The sequence below is a fragment of the Salminus brasiliensis genome, chromosome 9 (genome assembly GCF_030463535.1).
Source record: "Salminus brasiliensis chromosome 9, fSalBra1.hap2, whole genome shotgun sequence".
NCBI lineage: Eukaryota > Metazoa > Chordata > Actinopteri > Characiformes > Bryconidae > Salminus > Salminus brasiliensis.
Window position 1 is genome coordinate 28132429 of NC_132886.1, and position 17754 is coordinate 28150182.

At 43.5% G+C, this 17754-nt stretch overlaps 1 protein-coding gene across 3 annotated transcripts in view; it reads left to right on the forward strand.

Moving 5' to 3' along the window:
* Positions 1 to 17278, forward strand: part of atp6v1h (ATPase H+ transporting V1 subunit H) — a 53724-nt gene extending 36446 nt beyond the window's left edge. For all 3 annotated transcript variants that reach the window (XM_072688114.1, XM_072688116.1, XM_072688115.1), the window contains 5 exons: positions 1487 to 1665; positions 1904 to 2029; positions 3012 to 3113; positions 7591 to 7704; positions 16806 to 17278. In XM_072688114.1, coding sequence (XP_072544215.1) covers positions 1487 to 1665; positions 1904 to 2029; positions 3012 to 3113; positions 7591 to 7704; positions 16806 to 16872 — 588 coding nt within the window. In that variant the 3' untranslated portion in view covers positions 16873 to 17278. The remainder of the gene's footprint in view (positions 1 to 1486; positions 1666 to 1903; positions 2030 to 3011; positions 3114 to 7590; positions 7705 to 16805) is intronic.
* The last annotated feature ends 476 nt before the right edge of the window (positions 17279 to 17754 follow it).

A 17754-nucleotide genomic window follows, 5' to 3' on the forward strand; every position in this document is an offset into this window, starting at 1 on the left:
TATTATCAAAACTCTCCTCGCCCCTTGCTGAGGTCCTTTTCTGCTACAGTGTGCAGCTTATTAGAGACCTGTCAATTAGAGATTGAGACCAGTCATTCCACCTTACTGTAGTTCTCATTTTAGCATTGCATTTTAGCTGGACCTCTGCGTGGCAGATTAATATGCCAACAAAGTACAGCGCCGCACTCCTGAAAATAAATAGCTATCCTAATTCAAAGGGACAGCTTCCGCTCTATCAGCTGATATGAATTCTTCCTTTAAGCTCCCCCGTCCCCCTTTTCTCCCTCTGCACTCGAAAGTCCCTGCTGCCCTTCACACACGTATCAGCAACACATCCTGACTTCACAAAGAGCGGCGCAGCTTTCAATAACACTATCTTAATTGCTCATTTATGTCAGAAGCTTTATTGTATAATAACACCACAAATCAGCGGCTGCCCCAGAGCAGTCCCACGAGCTGCCTAATAATTGCCTTGCTGCATTTCACAGAGCTAGCCGGCAAGTCCACGGCCTCTCATTGTCCATTTGAGCATAATTGCGTTCAATATACAGTCTGATGGAGAACCTGATGAATATAATCACATCTGCCAGAACCCAGGTTTACAGAGGAAAACAGTAATTGAGATGAAGCTGGCGTCGTAGGATTAGTAGTGTCGATGCAAACTTGTGGGTTCATTCGTTCCCTTTTCTTCACTCATTCTGTCTAATTTAGCCATTTTCTTGGTCTTCATGTTGTTGCTTTTTTTTTTACTAACAAATGGGTGGGTTCGAACTAAAGGTGCCATGTTCTGGGGCTAAGAGTGGCTCAGCGTTAGAAGCAAGTTAGAGTTAGAATCCCAAGACATGCCCAGAGAGCACATCCAGGTGGGTAGATGTTGCTTTCTCCCCATCACAGGCAACGCGTCAGTTACCCAGCTCGAAAAGAGGCAGTGGCTGGCTTTGCATGTATCGGATCCTTACCGGATTAAGTGGGTGGATTAACTGGCAGTATAAAATTGGTAGAAAAAGGGGAACATTTCAACAAAATAATAATAATAATAATAATAAATGCCAAAAATGGTAGGTAGTAAGGCTGCCTGGATTGTCTGTAGAAACAAAAGAATTGGCTTTGGCGTTCCAATGCTTTTGGTAGCGGCTGTAACTGAATGCCATGGAAACACTTGCTTTAGGTGAATTATGTGTAGAAGTGGTCTCCATGGTTTCTCAGGTGTCTATCAGAAGAGCCTGTCTGCTGTCTTTTTTTAGATGTGAGAGTTCAAATAGCTTCTGGCTTTCTTTTTTTCTTTTTTAAATAATAAAAGAGGGCTGTTTTTTCTGGCTGTTTTTCCCTCCTGGGTAGTGATTCATTTGTTGTTGTTTTTTCTTTTTTTGTCACTGCTCTTTTTGCCCTGATATGTTCCCAGAAACAATGTTTTTCATTCACAGTCTTTTCTTGAGCACTCTTCCTGACATTAACACCCCCCCCCCTCCTAAATTGTGGTGTCCAGAACTTGTTGGAGAAGTCTGCGGAGAGGGAGACCCGCCAGGAGTACGCTTTGGCCATGATTCAGTGCAAAGTCCTGAAACAGCTGGAGAATCTGGACCAGCAGAAGTACGATGATGAAGACATCACCGACGACATCAAATTCCTCCTGGAGAGACTGGGAGAAAGTGTCCAAGACCTCAGGTGCCATTCCTTTCCAAACATGTAGACATTTCAGATGCACACATTATACATTTTAATTTGTGCGGTTGACGTCCATTGAAGTCCATTTTGCATATTAATATCCCACAATCCGCGTCAGAAGGACCGATAATTGTGTGTGTGAAATTTTCGCCTCAGAGTGCACGAAAAGAGCCAGCTTGCTGCTCGCCTCCATTTTCTACGGTTCATGCTTCTCTTTGATCTCTCCTCCATTGCCCAGCTCTTTTGATGAGTACAGCTCGGAGCTGAAGTCTGGCCGGCTCGAGTGGAGTCCCGTGCACAAATCGGAGAAGTTCTGGAGGGAGAACGCCGTCCGTCTGAACGAGAAAAACTACGAGCTGCTAAAGTGAGTGGCAGAGCTAACGAGTTCTTTGGTTATTGACATCGTTCTGTTGACAATTAACATCCATTGACATTAATATTGCTGGTGTTAATGAGTTTGCGCATGAGTGCTACAAGTACATCTGATGCGGGGATTGATGTAATGATATGTGTGTGTGGATTCAAGAGGATTGAGTGGTTTTATTGACGCGGGGCTTTCAGAATGAAAGTGAGAGGACGTTAAGTATGTAATGTTGTAATGGATAAAAATTGCTGTGCTGAGGAACCGTTGTTGTAGGCTGATGGATTTTCAGATCGTTATGAGGACAAGTGCCAGTTAGGAATATTCTGGGGGGATTTTCTTGAGGGTTATGCTAGTTTCTGGGCTCCTTGTAGCCCTTTTAACATTCTGTTATGAGTAAGTCTTAATCTGCTCATCTCATTTCGCTATTTTATTTTTATATATATATATATATATTATTCCTGCCAGCCTTTCATCTCCCCGGTTGGCGTAGTTCATTTTCTAAATGTCTAAACCCTGAATGGATGTTACATGCTCTCTCTCACTCCATGCTTTTTAGCCTTTTATATGTTTTTTTTGCTCAAATGTTATAATTTCCGGTCTTCCTCGTGATTGCAGCCCCGTTTCATCCTAACCCTATTGTTAGTGAGTTCCGCTCGAATGCAAGCAGCAGCAGCTGAAGTAGGTGTCCTGTGAACCATCTGAAATTGCACACTCTTGTTCTCAATTGCTCTTGTTCTTTGATCAAGGGTAATTTTAAAGCACAGCAATTCCCTTTCGCCAGTTCCGTTAGCATTTTATCCTTCCGCCATGCTAACGTGTCTCTCTGTATTTTCCGTATTTTCAGTATTTCGCTTGGTACAGGCTACGTATTCTTAAGCCGCGACACTGTAAAAAAAAAAAGAACACTGTCTTGCACCTCAAAGATTGCCCCAGTGGCCTTTGTTTGTTCTTGCTCTCAGAGATGTTTGTATTTGTGCGACAGGATCCTGACCAGGCTGCTGGAGGTGTCCGATGATCCTCAGGTTATTGCTGTGGCGGCTCATGATGTGGGAGAGTATGTGAGACATTACCCTCGTGGCAAAAGGTAAGCCTGTTCATCTCCCCCTGCTGCACCTCAGCTTTGCCCCTATAAATCTCTTCTAACTTGCTTTCTCCTGCTCATTTTTCCATCTCTGAGACACTGCACCTGCCCTGCGTGATAGATGGGGCTTCTGTTCAGAATGGAGGAGGGCTGGACAGTATGGCATATAACCTCGCCATTAGGGCTGGTTTACCGTTCAAGGTGCCAGTATTCAAATACTCATGGAGTGTTCATTGTGATTTTTTTCACTAGAAGGACAGCATCAATAAAATCCTGCTATTATGCCTTAACAGGACTGTAACGCTGAAACCTGAGCGCTTTAATGACCGCACGTTGCCAAGCATGCATTGTTATGGATGTGACTAAGAAGACAGAAATAGCAAGGCCAGTGCTCTGCCACAGCCTTCTACCTAAATAGGCTGCCTAGACTAACTAGTCCCAGTTGGTATCTGGTGTTGAACCATGTAGCTGGTTTAGTTCACAAATGAAGGGGGTAGCTTTCGCCACTTGCCCAAAGTGGAAACTACAGATTTATGCTGTCTGTTTACTTGAATGACGCAACGTTTTCAGATGTGCCAGTCCATTCCTTTTGTCTGCTTAACACCAGAGTGCTGTCACCTAAAAGAATAAAGATCCGTCCCGGTGTTCGGTTTTCAGATATTTGTTTTGCGGACACTGGAAAAATTGGTGCCAGAGAATGCATTTATCGAGTGGTTTAAGTTGTTGTGTGATGTATAAATAGTAAGTGTAACTAGTGGGGGTGAAAAAAGTTCAGATGCTGTTTTACAACCCTGTTATTTTTGCCTCAGAATGAAACCTGTTGATTTTCCTTTTACAGAGGGGAAAAAATGACTAACTTGCTTCATGGCACTGCAGCGGCTCACATGAGCCACATACCATAGCCTTCAGCATTGTGACAAAAACAAAAAAAACACTGTAATTACTTTTTGTAATGATTGCCAAGTCTGATGGTGTTGCTGTCCTCTTGTCTTTTCAGTGTGATGTGCTGTTAGCAGGCTGAAGAGAGTTAGCTTTTAGCCTCGCCCCCACTCCCTTCTGATGTACGTTTTTGAGTTTGTTTTTGAGGGTGTAGGCGATTGAGAGAGGAGATGGTAAAATCAAGTTGGCGTGAGTTAGCTTTTAGCCTAGTGCAGATTCCTGTTCGGCCCCCTGGTGTTTACTTTGCCCCCCTGGTGTTTACTGAGTTTCCATTCTGCGGACACAAGAAGAGCTGCAGTCGTGAGACCTGGTTTGCGTAGCAACCCATATTTCCATAACTTGCAGAGACTGGAGATGATGTGCTGCTCTCCAGTATCAACATCATCATATTCTCCTGTCACTGTTGGGTTTCACAGCATTGCCAGCTTCGATTAGGGCTCTGGCTAGTGGGTAAGTGTATGTAAATCTTGGGGTGTCAGAATAACAAGTCAGGACTGTTGCTGAACAGTTTTGAGGGTTTGGAGTTTTGGAGGTTTGCTATTTTCCAGCTCTGTTTTGGATATACTTAACTTTTCAGTGAAGAGACAGCAGTGTTTACGCTTCATGATTTATAACTTCCACATGCTGAACAGTTTCCTGTTCTAGGTCACCTTTAATGAAGAATTCAGTTGGTCAGTGTTGTGAAAGCAGAGCTTTTTTTTTGTATTATTAATATTATTTTTTTTATAAATTCTTTCCAGGTTCTATTCCACTGCCCCTGACATTTATACACACACACTGTCTTTAAAGAGACAAGCCCAGTGGCGGCGCTTTCATGCTGGTCCTGGATGACCTATGTAAATTGGTTTAATTTTATTATTTTTTTATTATTATTATTATTTTATTTTTTTAAAGATGGTTTGCCTGACATGGGCAGCGTATGAATTTAAGACACTTTTAAGAAGAGTGTATCACCTTATGCTTTTTCTTTTCCTTTCCCTACTCCTACTCAAAACCCTGACACGCTGCTCTTGAGTTAAATTGTCTGAAAACACAGTAATCTCTTGCCCCTCCAGTCCTCCAGACTTGGTAGAGACTCTCCTGACATTAATCCTGTGCCTCTCCGTTTCGCTGCGGGTGACCACCCAGAGTGCTTGCTCTCGCCGTGCTCTTTAGAACGCCCACAGCCTCGCGGGGAGCCAAACGGTCTCCATAGGGGCTCATTGGTGTGAATCACCTCTGGTACTAACCCTATAATTGGAGCACTCCAGAACAATTTAGCTTGTGCAGATCTCCACTGCTGGAGATGAGGAGCCGTCCAAGGAGAATTGCTCCGATTTGATTATGTCTAGTGCAGATAGTCTGGTGCCCCCCAGTCTATACACTCATGTCTCTTAATTTTTGCCACTGTTGGAACTGAAAGCATAAACAAATGAAATACAGCTGGATACTGTTTCAGCTGGCGGACAGTCGGAATCAGCCAGGATCATAATTGGACGTTATTCGCTGCTATTGCGCAAATAAATCGGCTGATTTGTCTTTATTTGTTTTATGAGCTGCGTAAGCCAGTCGCTCATGGCTTCCATGCACAGCATTTGAATGCTGTGCGTGCCCACCAGAGCATCTTGAACCTACCCACCAGCTTGGGTGCTTCATATCAGTAGCTTCATTTAGGCAGTATTTTAGGAGCTTCGGGTTCAGTCAACCAGTAAACACGGTCATAATGGCTGCGTATTGTTGTCTAAATTTCTCCCATAGGAATGAATGAAATGCGGACGGTTGTGTAGTTTTCTAATGTCTTGATGATCCAAATGCACTAGTAACACCCAGCCAACCATATGAGGTACCGCAGCAAGCACCTGGCACACCATAGCAACCACCTAGCTCATCATAGCAGCTGCCTAGCAACACCCTAGCTACTAGGAAGCAAAATCATAGCAACCACATGAGATACCATAACCACAACCTGAGCTACTATAACAACCACTTATCAAAACCATAGCAACCACCTAGCAAGCACACAGCAACTCTGTCATATCCACTGGGGATACCATAGCAACCTTCCAGAAACACCATAGTGACTACCTAGCAACACTATAGCAACCATGTGTGATACCGCAACAGCCACCTAGCAAGCACCAAGCAACACCACCTAGCAACACTATAGCAACCATGTGTGATACTGCAGCAACAATCTAGCAAGCACTGACCAACACCATAGCGACCACCTAGCAACACTACAGCAACCATGTGTGATCCCACAGCAACACCATACCAACCACCTAGCAAGCATTTAGCAACACCATATCAAGAACCTGGGATGCCATAGCAACCACCTAGCAACACCATAGCAACAATGTGTGATACCATAGCAACACCATATCAACCTCCTGGGATACCATAGCAACCATGTGATTCAAGGCCTGTCACGATAATTACGATATTGACTTATTAACCTCAATAGTTGTTGCTGTCCCCGTTATCGCCCATTGTGTTTCCTTGCATGTTTTGATTGAGTCTGTGAGCAGCAGCACCATCTATCGTGTAGACGTGATACTCCAGGCATCACACACAGTTTAAGGTGCCAAAAAACATGCATCTCACACGCCTCAGGGTGTTATTGTGACGGTCCATGTGATGCCACAACAGCCACCTAGCACCAACACAGCAACCATATAGAAACCACCTGGAAGACCATAGCAACCATGCTGCAACAGCTCAGCAACTGCCTGGAAGTGGGAACCACTTAAGTGTTTGCTTCTGGAAGTTCACTGTTCTGGTTGTCCGTGTTGTCTGACGCGGTCAGTAGGCTGCGTAGCGTTCCTCTTGCTGCACCATATGTGCACTGTTTGAGTGCTGTCAGATGGGATCACTGACCAGTGCAGGTGTTCTTTGGCAACAGTTAGCAAATGAGGCGCAGTGTAATCTTTAGTGCAGTGCGTCTCTGCTCCACTCTTTAAACAGACAGGGCAGGGCTTGTTTCATTTGATGGGTTTTGGTAATGTAAAAACACCCTTGAGAAGAACAAAAAAACAGGAAGATCATTTATATAGCAGAGACAACTAGACCCACGTAGAACTCTTCTGGAACCTGAATGTGCTGGCTCTGAGGCTTTGAAGTAGATGAACACTGGTCCTAATTGAGAAGATGAAAACGTCTAGTGTGCCTGACGGGTGGCCACTAGCGTTCGCAGATCCCACTGGGAGCCGTCTTCTCTGCAGCATGAACTTAGCATGAGTGGAAAGCCTTCTTCATTTTATTGATTAGCTTTGCCAGAGAGCGCAGCTGTTGCCCTCCGTTACTGTCAGAGCACCGTTCAAAGCCTCAGAGGCAAAAGCACTCGGTCATCTCGCTCCCTCCTCCTTATCCCTGTCCCTTTTTTACCTTCTACTCCATCGTCTCCCCCCACCCCCTTTCTTATCTCTCGTCTCCAACTTGCTCTTTCTCATCTTTTTTGACCATGTTCTTCACCCCTCATTTATGTAATTTTCCTCCTTTCTTTCTGCGTCATATATTTTAATTGCATTATTTCTCTCTCTCTCTCTCTCTCTCTCTCTCTCAGAGTGATTGAACAGCTGGGTGGAAAGCAGCTGGTGATGAACCACATGCATCATGAGGACCAACTGGTGCGCTACAATGCGCTGCTGGCAGTGCAGAAGCTGATGGTGCATAACTGGTAGGTCTCTCGTTTTTCTTGCTCTCTGTCGCTCTCCCCAGGAGAAGACTGTACTGAAACTTTGTCCCAGTCAGATTAGTTCCACTGACCGGTAGGAAATCTCTTAGGATGGGAGAAAGCTGGTAGATCTGTTAGTTTTTTCCACGGCGAGAAATACTATTACTACAACTGGTAGAACCGCAGTAAACAGCGGGGCTGATCGTTACCTTAAATGACACCATTCTGTGCTTTGAGAACAGAAATCGAAGCATATGTCCTCAGTAAGGGAAAAGTCTAGATGCCCAGAGAAGTTTCAAAGACTGAATAACATTACATCTTAACCCAAAAGATAAAAACTAGGGATGTCCCGCCGCAGTTATTTTTTGCCCCCCGATTGAATCAGAGTCTCTTAATGCTAAGTATCAGCCGATTCTCATCTGATCTTTGTGTTTGTGTAAATAATACAGTAATACAGTCTAGAAAAGATGATCTGCTGATTAATATGTTCAGTAAAATCCCTTTATTTTAGTAGCAGTTTTTATAATGAGACATTCTGGACTGATTGATTTCGATTAGTTGAGACTTTTCTAAAAACAACTGTAAAAGGTAAAAAAGGTACTGTACACTGTACAGCGAAATGTGTCGCATTTAACCCATCACTAGGGGCAGTGAGTACACACACACACCCAGAGCGGTGGGCAGCCAACTCCAGCGCCCGGGGAACAGAGAGGGTAAAGGGCCTTGCTCAAGGGCCCAACAGTGGCAGCTTGCCAAGCCCGGGAAGCAAACCCACAACCCTGTTATCAATAGCCCGGCGCTCTAACCGCTGAGCCACCACTGCCCCACAGGGCAGACAGAAAGCCCATGTCAGACAGAAAGCTCCACTTCAGATTCTTCTGTCCGCTGTCTAATCCAAATCTGTCCATAACATTACTACAGAACTAAGAAGGATCGTCTAGGTGTTTTTTTTGGTGCACACTCTGGACCGATATCTGTTGTTGTTTGCCGACTACTGGTGTGAAATAGCTGGTTTATAGTCTGTGAATGTGCTGTGATTTGGGTTTCGGTTGCCCCGATCCCGAACCACTAGATCTTAGGCTTAGGACATCGCTACTAAAAACACAACAGTGCAATAGAAGTTTCATGTATTTATTAAGAAAATATGTTTGACACCCAATTCCCTGTTTAGAACAAGTGCCTTAAACAAGTTTCCTTAAAATAGCAACTTAGAAGCAATAACTGCAACCAGACACTTTCTGTAGTTGGTAGTTGGTAATTCTGGTGCCTCACAACCCTGTGGAGAGATTTTGGCCCACTCCTCCTTGCTAGGTTTCCATGTTCTCATGCAGCAAAACATCCTCAAGCTATCACACTGCCACCACCATGCTTCACAGCTGGTATATGGGTTTCTGACAGACGTAACCGAGCCCATGTCAGACAGAAAGCTCCACTTCAGATTCTTCTGTCTGCTGTCTAATCCAAATCTGTCCATAACATTACTACAGAACTAAGAAGGATCGTCTAGGTGTTTTTTTTTGGTGAACATGGGATGGGCATTTACATTCTTGCTGGTCTTGGAGAGATTTTGGAAGGATGTCCACTCCTGGGAAGACTGCTGTTGCAAATTTGAATTGTAGTTCAGTGGCATGCTAGAGCTTTTACAGACTGAACACCACAACCTTTTCCTTTTTTATTTATTTATTGTTTTATTTTATTTTTTATTATTATTTTATTTTATAAAGGCCTTCAGGAATCTCTGTGGCATGATGTGCCTCACACAGCCTTTGTGCTGCCAGGATTTGAACCCCCAAAGTCAAATTCAGATGGATCAAGGCTGGTTCAAAATCAAGCATAATTTTAACACTTTTTCAAACCTGAGGACTGCAAACTTGATTCGCTGTATGTCCAAATGTTTGTGGACACCCCTTCTAATAAATGCATTTAGCTACTTTAAGTTGCACCCATTGCTGACATGGATGTGCAGATGCACGCACACAGCTTGTCTAGTCCCTGTAGAGAAGTACAGCCAGTAGAATAGGACACTCTGGAGCAGATAAACATGAACCTACCGCTACCTGCTGGAATGCTAAGTGTGGGCTAGATGGGTAAAAAGCCCCCCAGCATTGAGCTGTGGAGCTGTGTTCTCTGGAATGATGCTTGCTGCCTCAGCCAATACTTTTGGGATGAGTTGGGGTGGTGATCATCCAACATTCTGACCTTACTAACGCTGTTGTCGCTGAATGCCATCAAATCCCCACAGCAGTGCTCCGAAATCTAGTATAAAGTAGAGACTGTTACCCCAACAAAAGCAGGATAAACTTTTTTTTTTAATACCCTTGAATAAGTATATGTCCCAATACTGTAGTCATATACTGTATATACTAGATTATTATAAGATGCAATGTGAAAAATATGCAAGAAATGTGGATGGAGGATGAGCACTTTTTCATGGAACTATAGAAGATGATCTAGAAGACTTGTGAAACATCTGAATGACATTACATATCATCCTCAGAATACAGAAGCAGTGCAGAACATGCACACAGTAGGAGATGATCTCAGAAATGTGCACTTATGCTGAGCTCGTAGACTGAAACCCCACTGTTAGTTTGACTAGCTGGTCTTGGCTCTCTGTGGATGGCTGTAATTACTGCTCATTACGTAAATAACCTCCCTCACTCTACAGTCTTTTGATTTTTTTTTCTTTTTTGATTTTTTTTCCCTGGAACACACCAACCAAATGCAACACCAAATACTCATCCACGTCAGTTGTGACATCCCTGCAGCTGGTAAAATGGAAAATGAGAAATTAGTCATTTTTGACGAAGTTGATCTTTGCACACAAAACAACATGCTGAAATAAACTGCTGTAGCAGTTTGCAGGTGTTTATGGAGGGTCTAAAAGGAGTCGCTTGTTCAGTAGCTTTGCTTCAGTTGCTAAGATAAGTTCACTGGTGTTTTAGCAAATGCTTAAAAATAGATGGCATCCACTAGTTTGCCACAGACGGTTGCTGCCTCCAAATTAGTTTTTGCATGAGTTAATTTGCGCATCTTTCAATTTACCAGTGGAGCTGTTATTGCTTTTCCTTTTTGACGAGTTGGCGGGGGGCTGTTGTAATCGGAGTTGGATCTTGAGTTGTGAAATATCATGCCTTAATTGTCATAATTGCGCTTCATAAGTACTTTTAACTTTATAATTCCCAAGTATCAGCTTTTACTCAAGAGCTTCCAGTAGTCTTGTTGGACGAGCTAGACGTCTGAGTTGAAGTGCTTCTCAGCGAGAGTCCCAGTATACAGAAAACGAGCAAATTGGAAACATTAGATTATGCAGTGTTTCATCTGTTTACATTGTACCACCATCTCAACAAGGACATGCTCATGTGGACATGCTCAATTTACGCTTGTATCCAAGAAATTCGCTAGACGTGCATCAAGTCACGTCTAGCATGAGACTTTCATTTAAAAACCCCAGTTACCAAAGTTGTTCCTTTAGTTTTTCCCTGATTTCATCCTTCATCATCAGTTCTGCTTTCGCAAAGCACTGTTGAATCCAGCCAGGCTTTTTGTGTACAGTTACGTGTCCAGAAAACAAATTACATGTGCATTTTATTCCTCACAATAAAATTAGCAGCTCTCTCTATTCTGAGTAAAGCAGGAGCTTTGGGTTTACCTGCCACACACATAAAATCGCCACTAAATTGCAAAGCTAATTAAACGGCAGGGTAAGTTGCTATTTATAGCCTGTTGTCTATCTGATGACTGATAGCAGGTTGAGCTAAGGTCGGTGGGGACGAGGCTTGTGGGGGCTTTGCTCTGAAAAGGGTGTGAATGCTGTTTTTCAAATTCATCAAGTGGTTGTAGAACAAGACGTTTGGTACACATGCTTGAAATTGACAGCATTTGTACTGGATGTTGTTGCAAGCGTATAGTTATCTTACAGCAGCTAAATAGTCTTCTTGTTATTATTCTTATTATTAATGATAACAAATTGCAAACCCAAGTAGCACCAAAAAAACACAAGCCAGGCCGGAGTGAGCCTAAAATGCAAAGTTACTCAGCAGCCTCTGAGCCACTATGTGGACACTCCATTGGCCAGCCCAACAGTCCACCTAGCCACTATGTAGACACTTCATTAACCAACCCAACAGTCCACCTAGCCGCTGTGTAGACACTCCATTAGCCAGCACAGCAGTCCACCTAGCCAATGTGTAGACACTCTATTGGCCAGCCCAACAGTCCACCTAGCCACTATGTAGACACTCCATTGGCCAGCCCAACAGTCCACCTAGCCATTATGTAGACACTTCATTAACCAACCCAACAGTCCACCTAGCCGCTGTGTAGACACTCCATTGGCCAGCCCAACAGTCCACCTAGCCACTATGTGGACACTCCATTGGCCAGCCCAACAGTCCACCTAGCCATTATGTAGACACTTCATTAACCAGCCCAACAGTCCACCTAGCCACTGTGTAGACACTCCATTAGCCAGCACAGCAGTCCACCTAGCTGCTATGTAGACACTCCATTGGCCAGTCCACCTAGCCACAATGAAGACAATCAATTAACCAGCCCAACAATCCACCTAGCGACTGTGTAGACACTCCATTAACCAACCCAACAGTCCACCTAGCCACAGTGAAAACACTCCATTGGCCAATCATCCTAGCCACTATGTAGACACTTAATTGGCCAGCCCAACAGTCCACCTAGCCACAGATCTCTAAACTGCAAGTTTCTCCAGCAGCCAGCCCATGGAGCCTTCAAACCATGATGCAGAGTTGTCGGTTTATCTTTGAAGTGCATGAGCTCATTGTTACGGTGTCCAGTTTTCAGTGGTTGGTAATATAAAGCAGTAGAAAACGTCCTGAAGATTCCTGAAGAGTTTTGACAATTAGCTGAAGATATTTCAACGTTCACTGTCTAGTTTTTCAATAGCTCTTAAATCGAGGTGTGAAGTGGAAGGATGGAACTATTTAGCAGTTAAAGGTGGATAGCACGGTCATTGAACAGGTCCTGGCTTTAAAAGACCAAGAGGTTAAGTCTGTCTTACATTTTTATGTGTAATTAAGGCCACATTAGAGAAGATGCCTGTAGAGATAATGGAAGAAGATTTGAGTTCTGCTCCACTAAATAATCTGTGTAACTCCCAGACTAAGATGTTGTGATAATTGTTGTGGAATTCGCTGCATGCTCCTGCAGTACAGCAACAGAGGTTCCTGAGGTGCAGAACTTTAAAATCTTGGTGCTTCCTTTTTGACCCAGGACTTTTTGAGGAATATTATGTGATATTATATGATTATATTAACCACTGACCGGTGAAGTAAATATCGTTTGATTATCTTGTTAAACAGCACCTGTCAAGTGGTGGGATATACATATTGGGCAGCAGATGAACAGTCAATTGTCGCAATGGAATAAACTGATTATGTTAAAAGCAGTTAAAAACGTGAGCAAGCATAAGGATTTAATAAGCGACTTTGACAAGGGCCTGAATGTGATAGCTGGACGACCGTGCTTTTGGAGCATCTCCAAAGCATCAGGCAGTTCTTGTGGGGTTTTTCCTTGTACGCAGTGGTCAGTACTAACCAAAATTGCTCAGAGGAAGGAGAGCCAGTGCTCAGAGCAATAATGCAGTAAAACAGCTGTACAAACACTATATAAAGCATGAGATCATAACATGACTGCATAGTGAAAGAGTTACTGTGTGTAAACACTACTCTAAAAACAACTCGAGTGAAACTGCAACTGCAAAGCTGGTATTTCTATATTGTCCAGCTTTGTTGAGTTTTCAGTATTGTAGCATACTTTATTATTGACTATGATGACACCAATGGCTAATTCTCCATCCCGGTTGTAGTACTGGCAGAAAACACACACAGAGCGGTGGGCAGCCAACTTCAGCACCTGGGGAGGAGAGAGGGTGAAGGGCCTTGCTCAAGGGCTCAACAGTGGCAGCTTGCCGAGCCAGTAGCCCAGAGCTCTAACCGCTGAGCCACCACTGCCCCTAGGAGATATTCCTGAGATTGGTTACGATATCCCTCTTATATAAAAGGAAGTCTATGACACCCCTAACAACCTTGCAAGCTCTGATAGATGATGACGAAAAAAAAAAGCTTCCTCCTTTTTCTCTGAGAGGAGAAGACAGCAGGGGTTCGAAAGAGGTGTGGGCCTGATTGGGAAGCTCTAACTGAGAAAATAACTAATGAACCTGTTTATAGCTGCTGCTGTTCCCTGAACAATGGACCGATCACCCGAGGCTCCAGACCTCCGCATCATTGAATTGGTTTGGGATTACTTGGAAGTTGTTCTGCTGCTCACCATCCAAGAATGAACTTTAGAGGTGTTACAATATCTTTTTTCACACTTAAGCTTCAGAGAGTTCAGGATATTTGACCAAGTGTGAAAGCTGTTGAGGAGTCCTCCAGGGGGAAACGGTAGTCTGGGGATTTCTAGTTTTCCATTCTAGGGCACCTTTAAACCAAATTAGCATGGAAGGCATGTCTGGCTATTACGAGCCTCGTCGTTATAGAAAAGACAATTCTGAGCCCAATCCTGTGGAAGCGAGCGAACGAGCATAATCAGCTGCCGGGGGACTTATTACCGGTATGATCTTTGATCATCAGGAGACTTGATTCGGTGGCCAGGATTAGAACGTTTGGCCACTCAACATTTGAGAGTGCTTTTAAGGCAAACAGTGATGCAAATGAACAAATGGAGGGATATTAAGAGAGCCTCACCATCTTCAAATTGAGGTGATTTGAATGTTTGATTAGCTGGAAGGCACTGAGGTGTTTAAAAGGTCTGTATGTATGGGCCTTTATTTAAATCAGAACGCCTACAAGCCTTGCCTACATTGTTTCCAGAGCTTCTGACAGATGAGTGCGCTGCATGATGGAGAGAGTGTCAAATGTGCAGATTTTTTATTTAATAAAAATCAGTGTCTTCAATTAGCCTTTGGCCATCGATGGATTGCGGTGTCATAATTGTTGCTATGGATTCCAGGCTTCAACAGATGGTTGGTGCAGCAGCTGTTGAGGTGTGTGTGTGTGTGTGTGTGTGTGTGTGTGTAATATATATATATATATATATATATATATATATATATATATATATATATATATATATATATATATAGAGCGCAGATTGTCTCCTCTGAATGCCGCGTGTTCCATCAGTGGGCTTGACACAAGTCTATTACTGCAGAATTAGTTATAGCACTTCCACACAATCTGAAGCTGCCTGAGCTCTCTTTCTTTCTCACATGCTTGCTTTCTCTCCTTCTCTCTTGTTATGGATGTGTGACAGCGTGCCATTACCCATTTCTCCTCAGCAGCTGTTGAAAGTGAAATTAGGTACCTAGACTAAAAACAAACTGGGAAAAAAAAAAAAAAAAAAAAAAAATATATATATATATATATATATATAGTAAATTGGAAACTGTGCGCTTCTACAATTTAACTCATTTGTCCCATTAACTAATTGAGTTAATCATTTTGTTAATTTATTCCATTAACTGATAAAACGGACAAAATTACTCATTTTCCTCCTGCGTTGTATTGTTTTAATGGGTCTGTGCATCCAAATTGATTTACAGTGCAGAGCATGGGGAACGTGTTAGTTTAATGTGGTTTTAGATGAAAAACAATACTTAACAGAGGCAGGTGTGTGTACCGCTGAAATTGAATAATTTGATAAACTGTTCTTCTAGGATTCCTCCGAAAACAACAAGACGCTAACAAAGCATTTGTCGAGGTCTGGGCAAGAAAGACGGCGAATACAGTCCATTTGCAGCCTCTCACAATAAGGCATTTGCATAGGAGAGTTAGCCTTGCATATAAAGGAAGCTTTTTTTTTTTTTTTCCCATAAATGTTTTTAAAAGGCTTCTCTCACAAAGTCCTTCCACGCACTCAAAAGGTTCTTTACGTTATCATGGTTCTATATAGAACTATTGTGTGGTGTATAGTTGCTGTGCAGGTACGTAAGAAAACTCTCTGTAAGAAAAGCAGAGTGGTCTTTTGAAAGGATGCTGTAAATCAGCCTTCTGGTGTATTGGGACTGACCGTCAGCGGAGCTTTGCGTGAAGTCGAGGCCACCTCTGCGAGCTTACAAGCTAGCGAGGCGAGTCCTCCAGTACTGCAAGCGGCGCTATAACAATGTTCGTGACTGTCGGAGGAGTGCATCAGCCAGTCAAATGCTTTGACACGTGGAAAGGTTGTGCGTGAAGTTCGTTTAGCTGCCATGTGCTCAAGTGAAACCAAACCTCTTTGCAACATCTGCGGTTTTGCTTTTTCTACCACTCAGGTCAGGTGAACGCAGTTTTCACAGGAAGTATACAGAGAAGGGTGATGTGCTAACCGATGAGTGGATTCACCACTGTAGCCATGAAAGCCTACTAGCCTCTTTGTGTTACTGTATAATACATAAACGTGTACTTCTACCTAAATGAAAGGCATTTGAAGCTTGTAAGACATTCATGTAACGGCGCATCATCTTCCCAACTTGTAATCAGCCCCCGCTCCCGCACTGAAATTTTACGCCACTGTAGGAGGTATCACACTAGTCATTGAGCTAACAATTTGGTACCAACCCACCTATTCAACCCCTATTCAAGCATCCACCATACCCCTAGCTCCACCACACCAGCTAACGGACACCTTTGCCGGCCAACATCGCTGAAGAGACATATATGATAAGGGCATAGAGCGCCATCTACTCACTCTAAGAGAGAGTCCCAATTGTGCTCTCTCGGACTTCGGCTGCCGATGGCAAAACATCATAGATCAGGATTCAGTCTAACGACCTCCAGATCGTAGTGGCAGTGCATTAGACCGCTGTGCCAGTCTGAGTCTGATTGGATCATGTTTTTTCAAGATATAGGACAGAATTGGGGCTGTCTAGTGCTCCCATACTCTCACTCTCGTGTTGAACAGCCTAAGCATTCCCTACAAGGAGCCGCTCTTAATACACAAATAGTTTTTGGTGCCTTATATCCATCTGTCTGTTGCATGTATTGTTTGATGCCTTGATCAATGCAATATGGTGTATCGCAACACCCCTCATCCCCAGGGGAGTGTGGAAACAGGCCTAACATTGTAACGCAATGTGTCTTGTTTTACAGGGAGTACCTGGGGAAGCAGCTGCAGTCCACGGAACAGTCTACTCCAGCCGTGGCTGCCAGAAGTTGAACAGTGCATTTGCGCCCGCGGATGTTGTGTGGATGTCATTTAATGCAGCATTATGAACATGTGTGTGAAACTAAAAGATTATTTGATGCTCCAAGTTGTTCTACTGTATTTGTGTCTGTAATTCCCACCACAACTGGACTGCTGCTGGTTCCTGATGCTCCTAAGCCCCGATCAAACAGCAGCATAGATATCTATCTGTACCTTTTGTCGCGTCTTAATTACATTCTTTCGTTGCAGCAGCAGCAGCAACTGCTCCTAGGGGCTCTACTTTCCTTGTGTGAAATTGTGTCTTTATGATGTTGTAGTGAAAAGTAGTTTCCGAAGTGGATGATATTCAGTGTTATTTAAGTCTTATGTGCAAAATAAATAATTAGTGTGCATTCCAATAAAGACTCTAATTTAACAAGATTGTTTCGGTTGTCACCTATACGGCCCTTCACCACCACTTCACTACGGACTAGGGGTCTAATGCTACACACACAAACAGTCACAGTTCTGCACACAAAGTTCTGTCTACATAGCCTACAAGCAAACCCCAGACAGCTCAAACTGCAACACAAACCAACCAGAAATCCACCTGGTCGTCCACCTGCTCGTTTGGAGCTGGTTTGGGCAGTCAATCAGACATCGCTTCCTCTATGAAGCCCTGCTGGAGACATGCCACATAGATAAAACCAAGTCGTGGGGAAGAGACAATTGAGTCGTGGCCATGACTTAGGGTGTCATTCACCCAACTTAGTTTTATTCATGTGGGATGACACCACGCTCATCCATACTGTGCCCTTGCACGCTGCTCATCAAACATCAGCCAATCGAGCAAGATTTCAGGCTGATCTTGAAATGCAGTTGGCTACGACCAAATCGGGCTTAAAAACGGGCTAA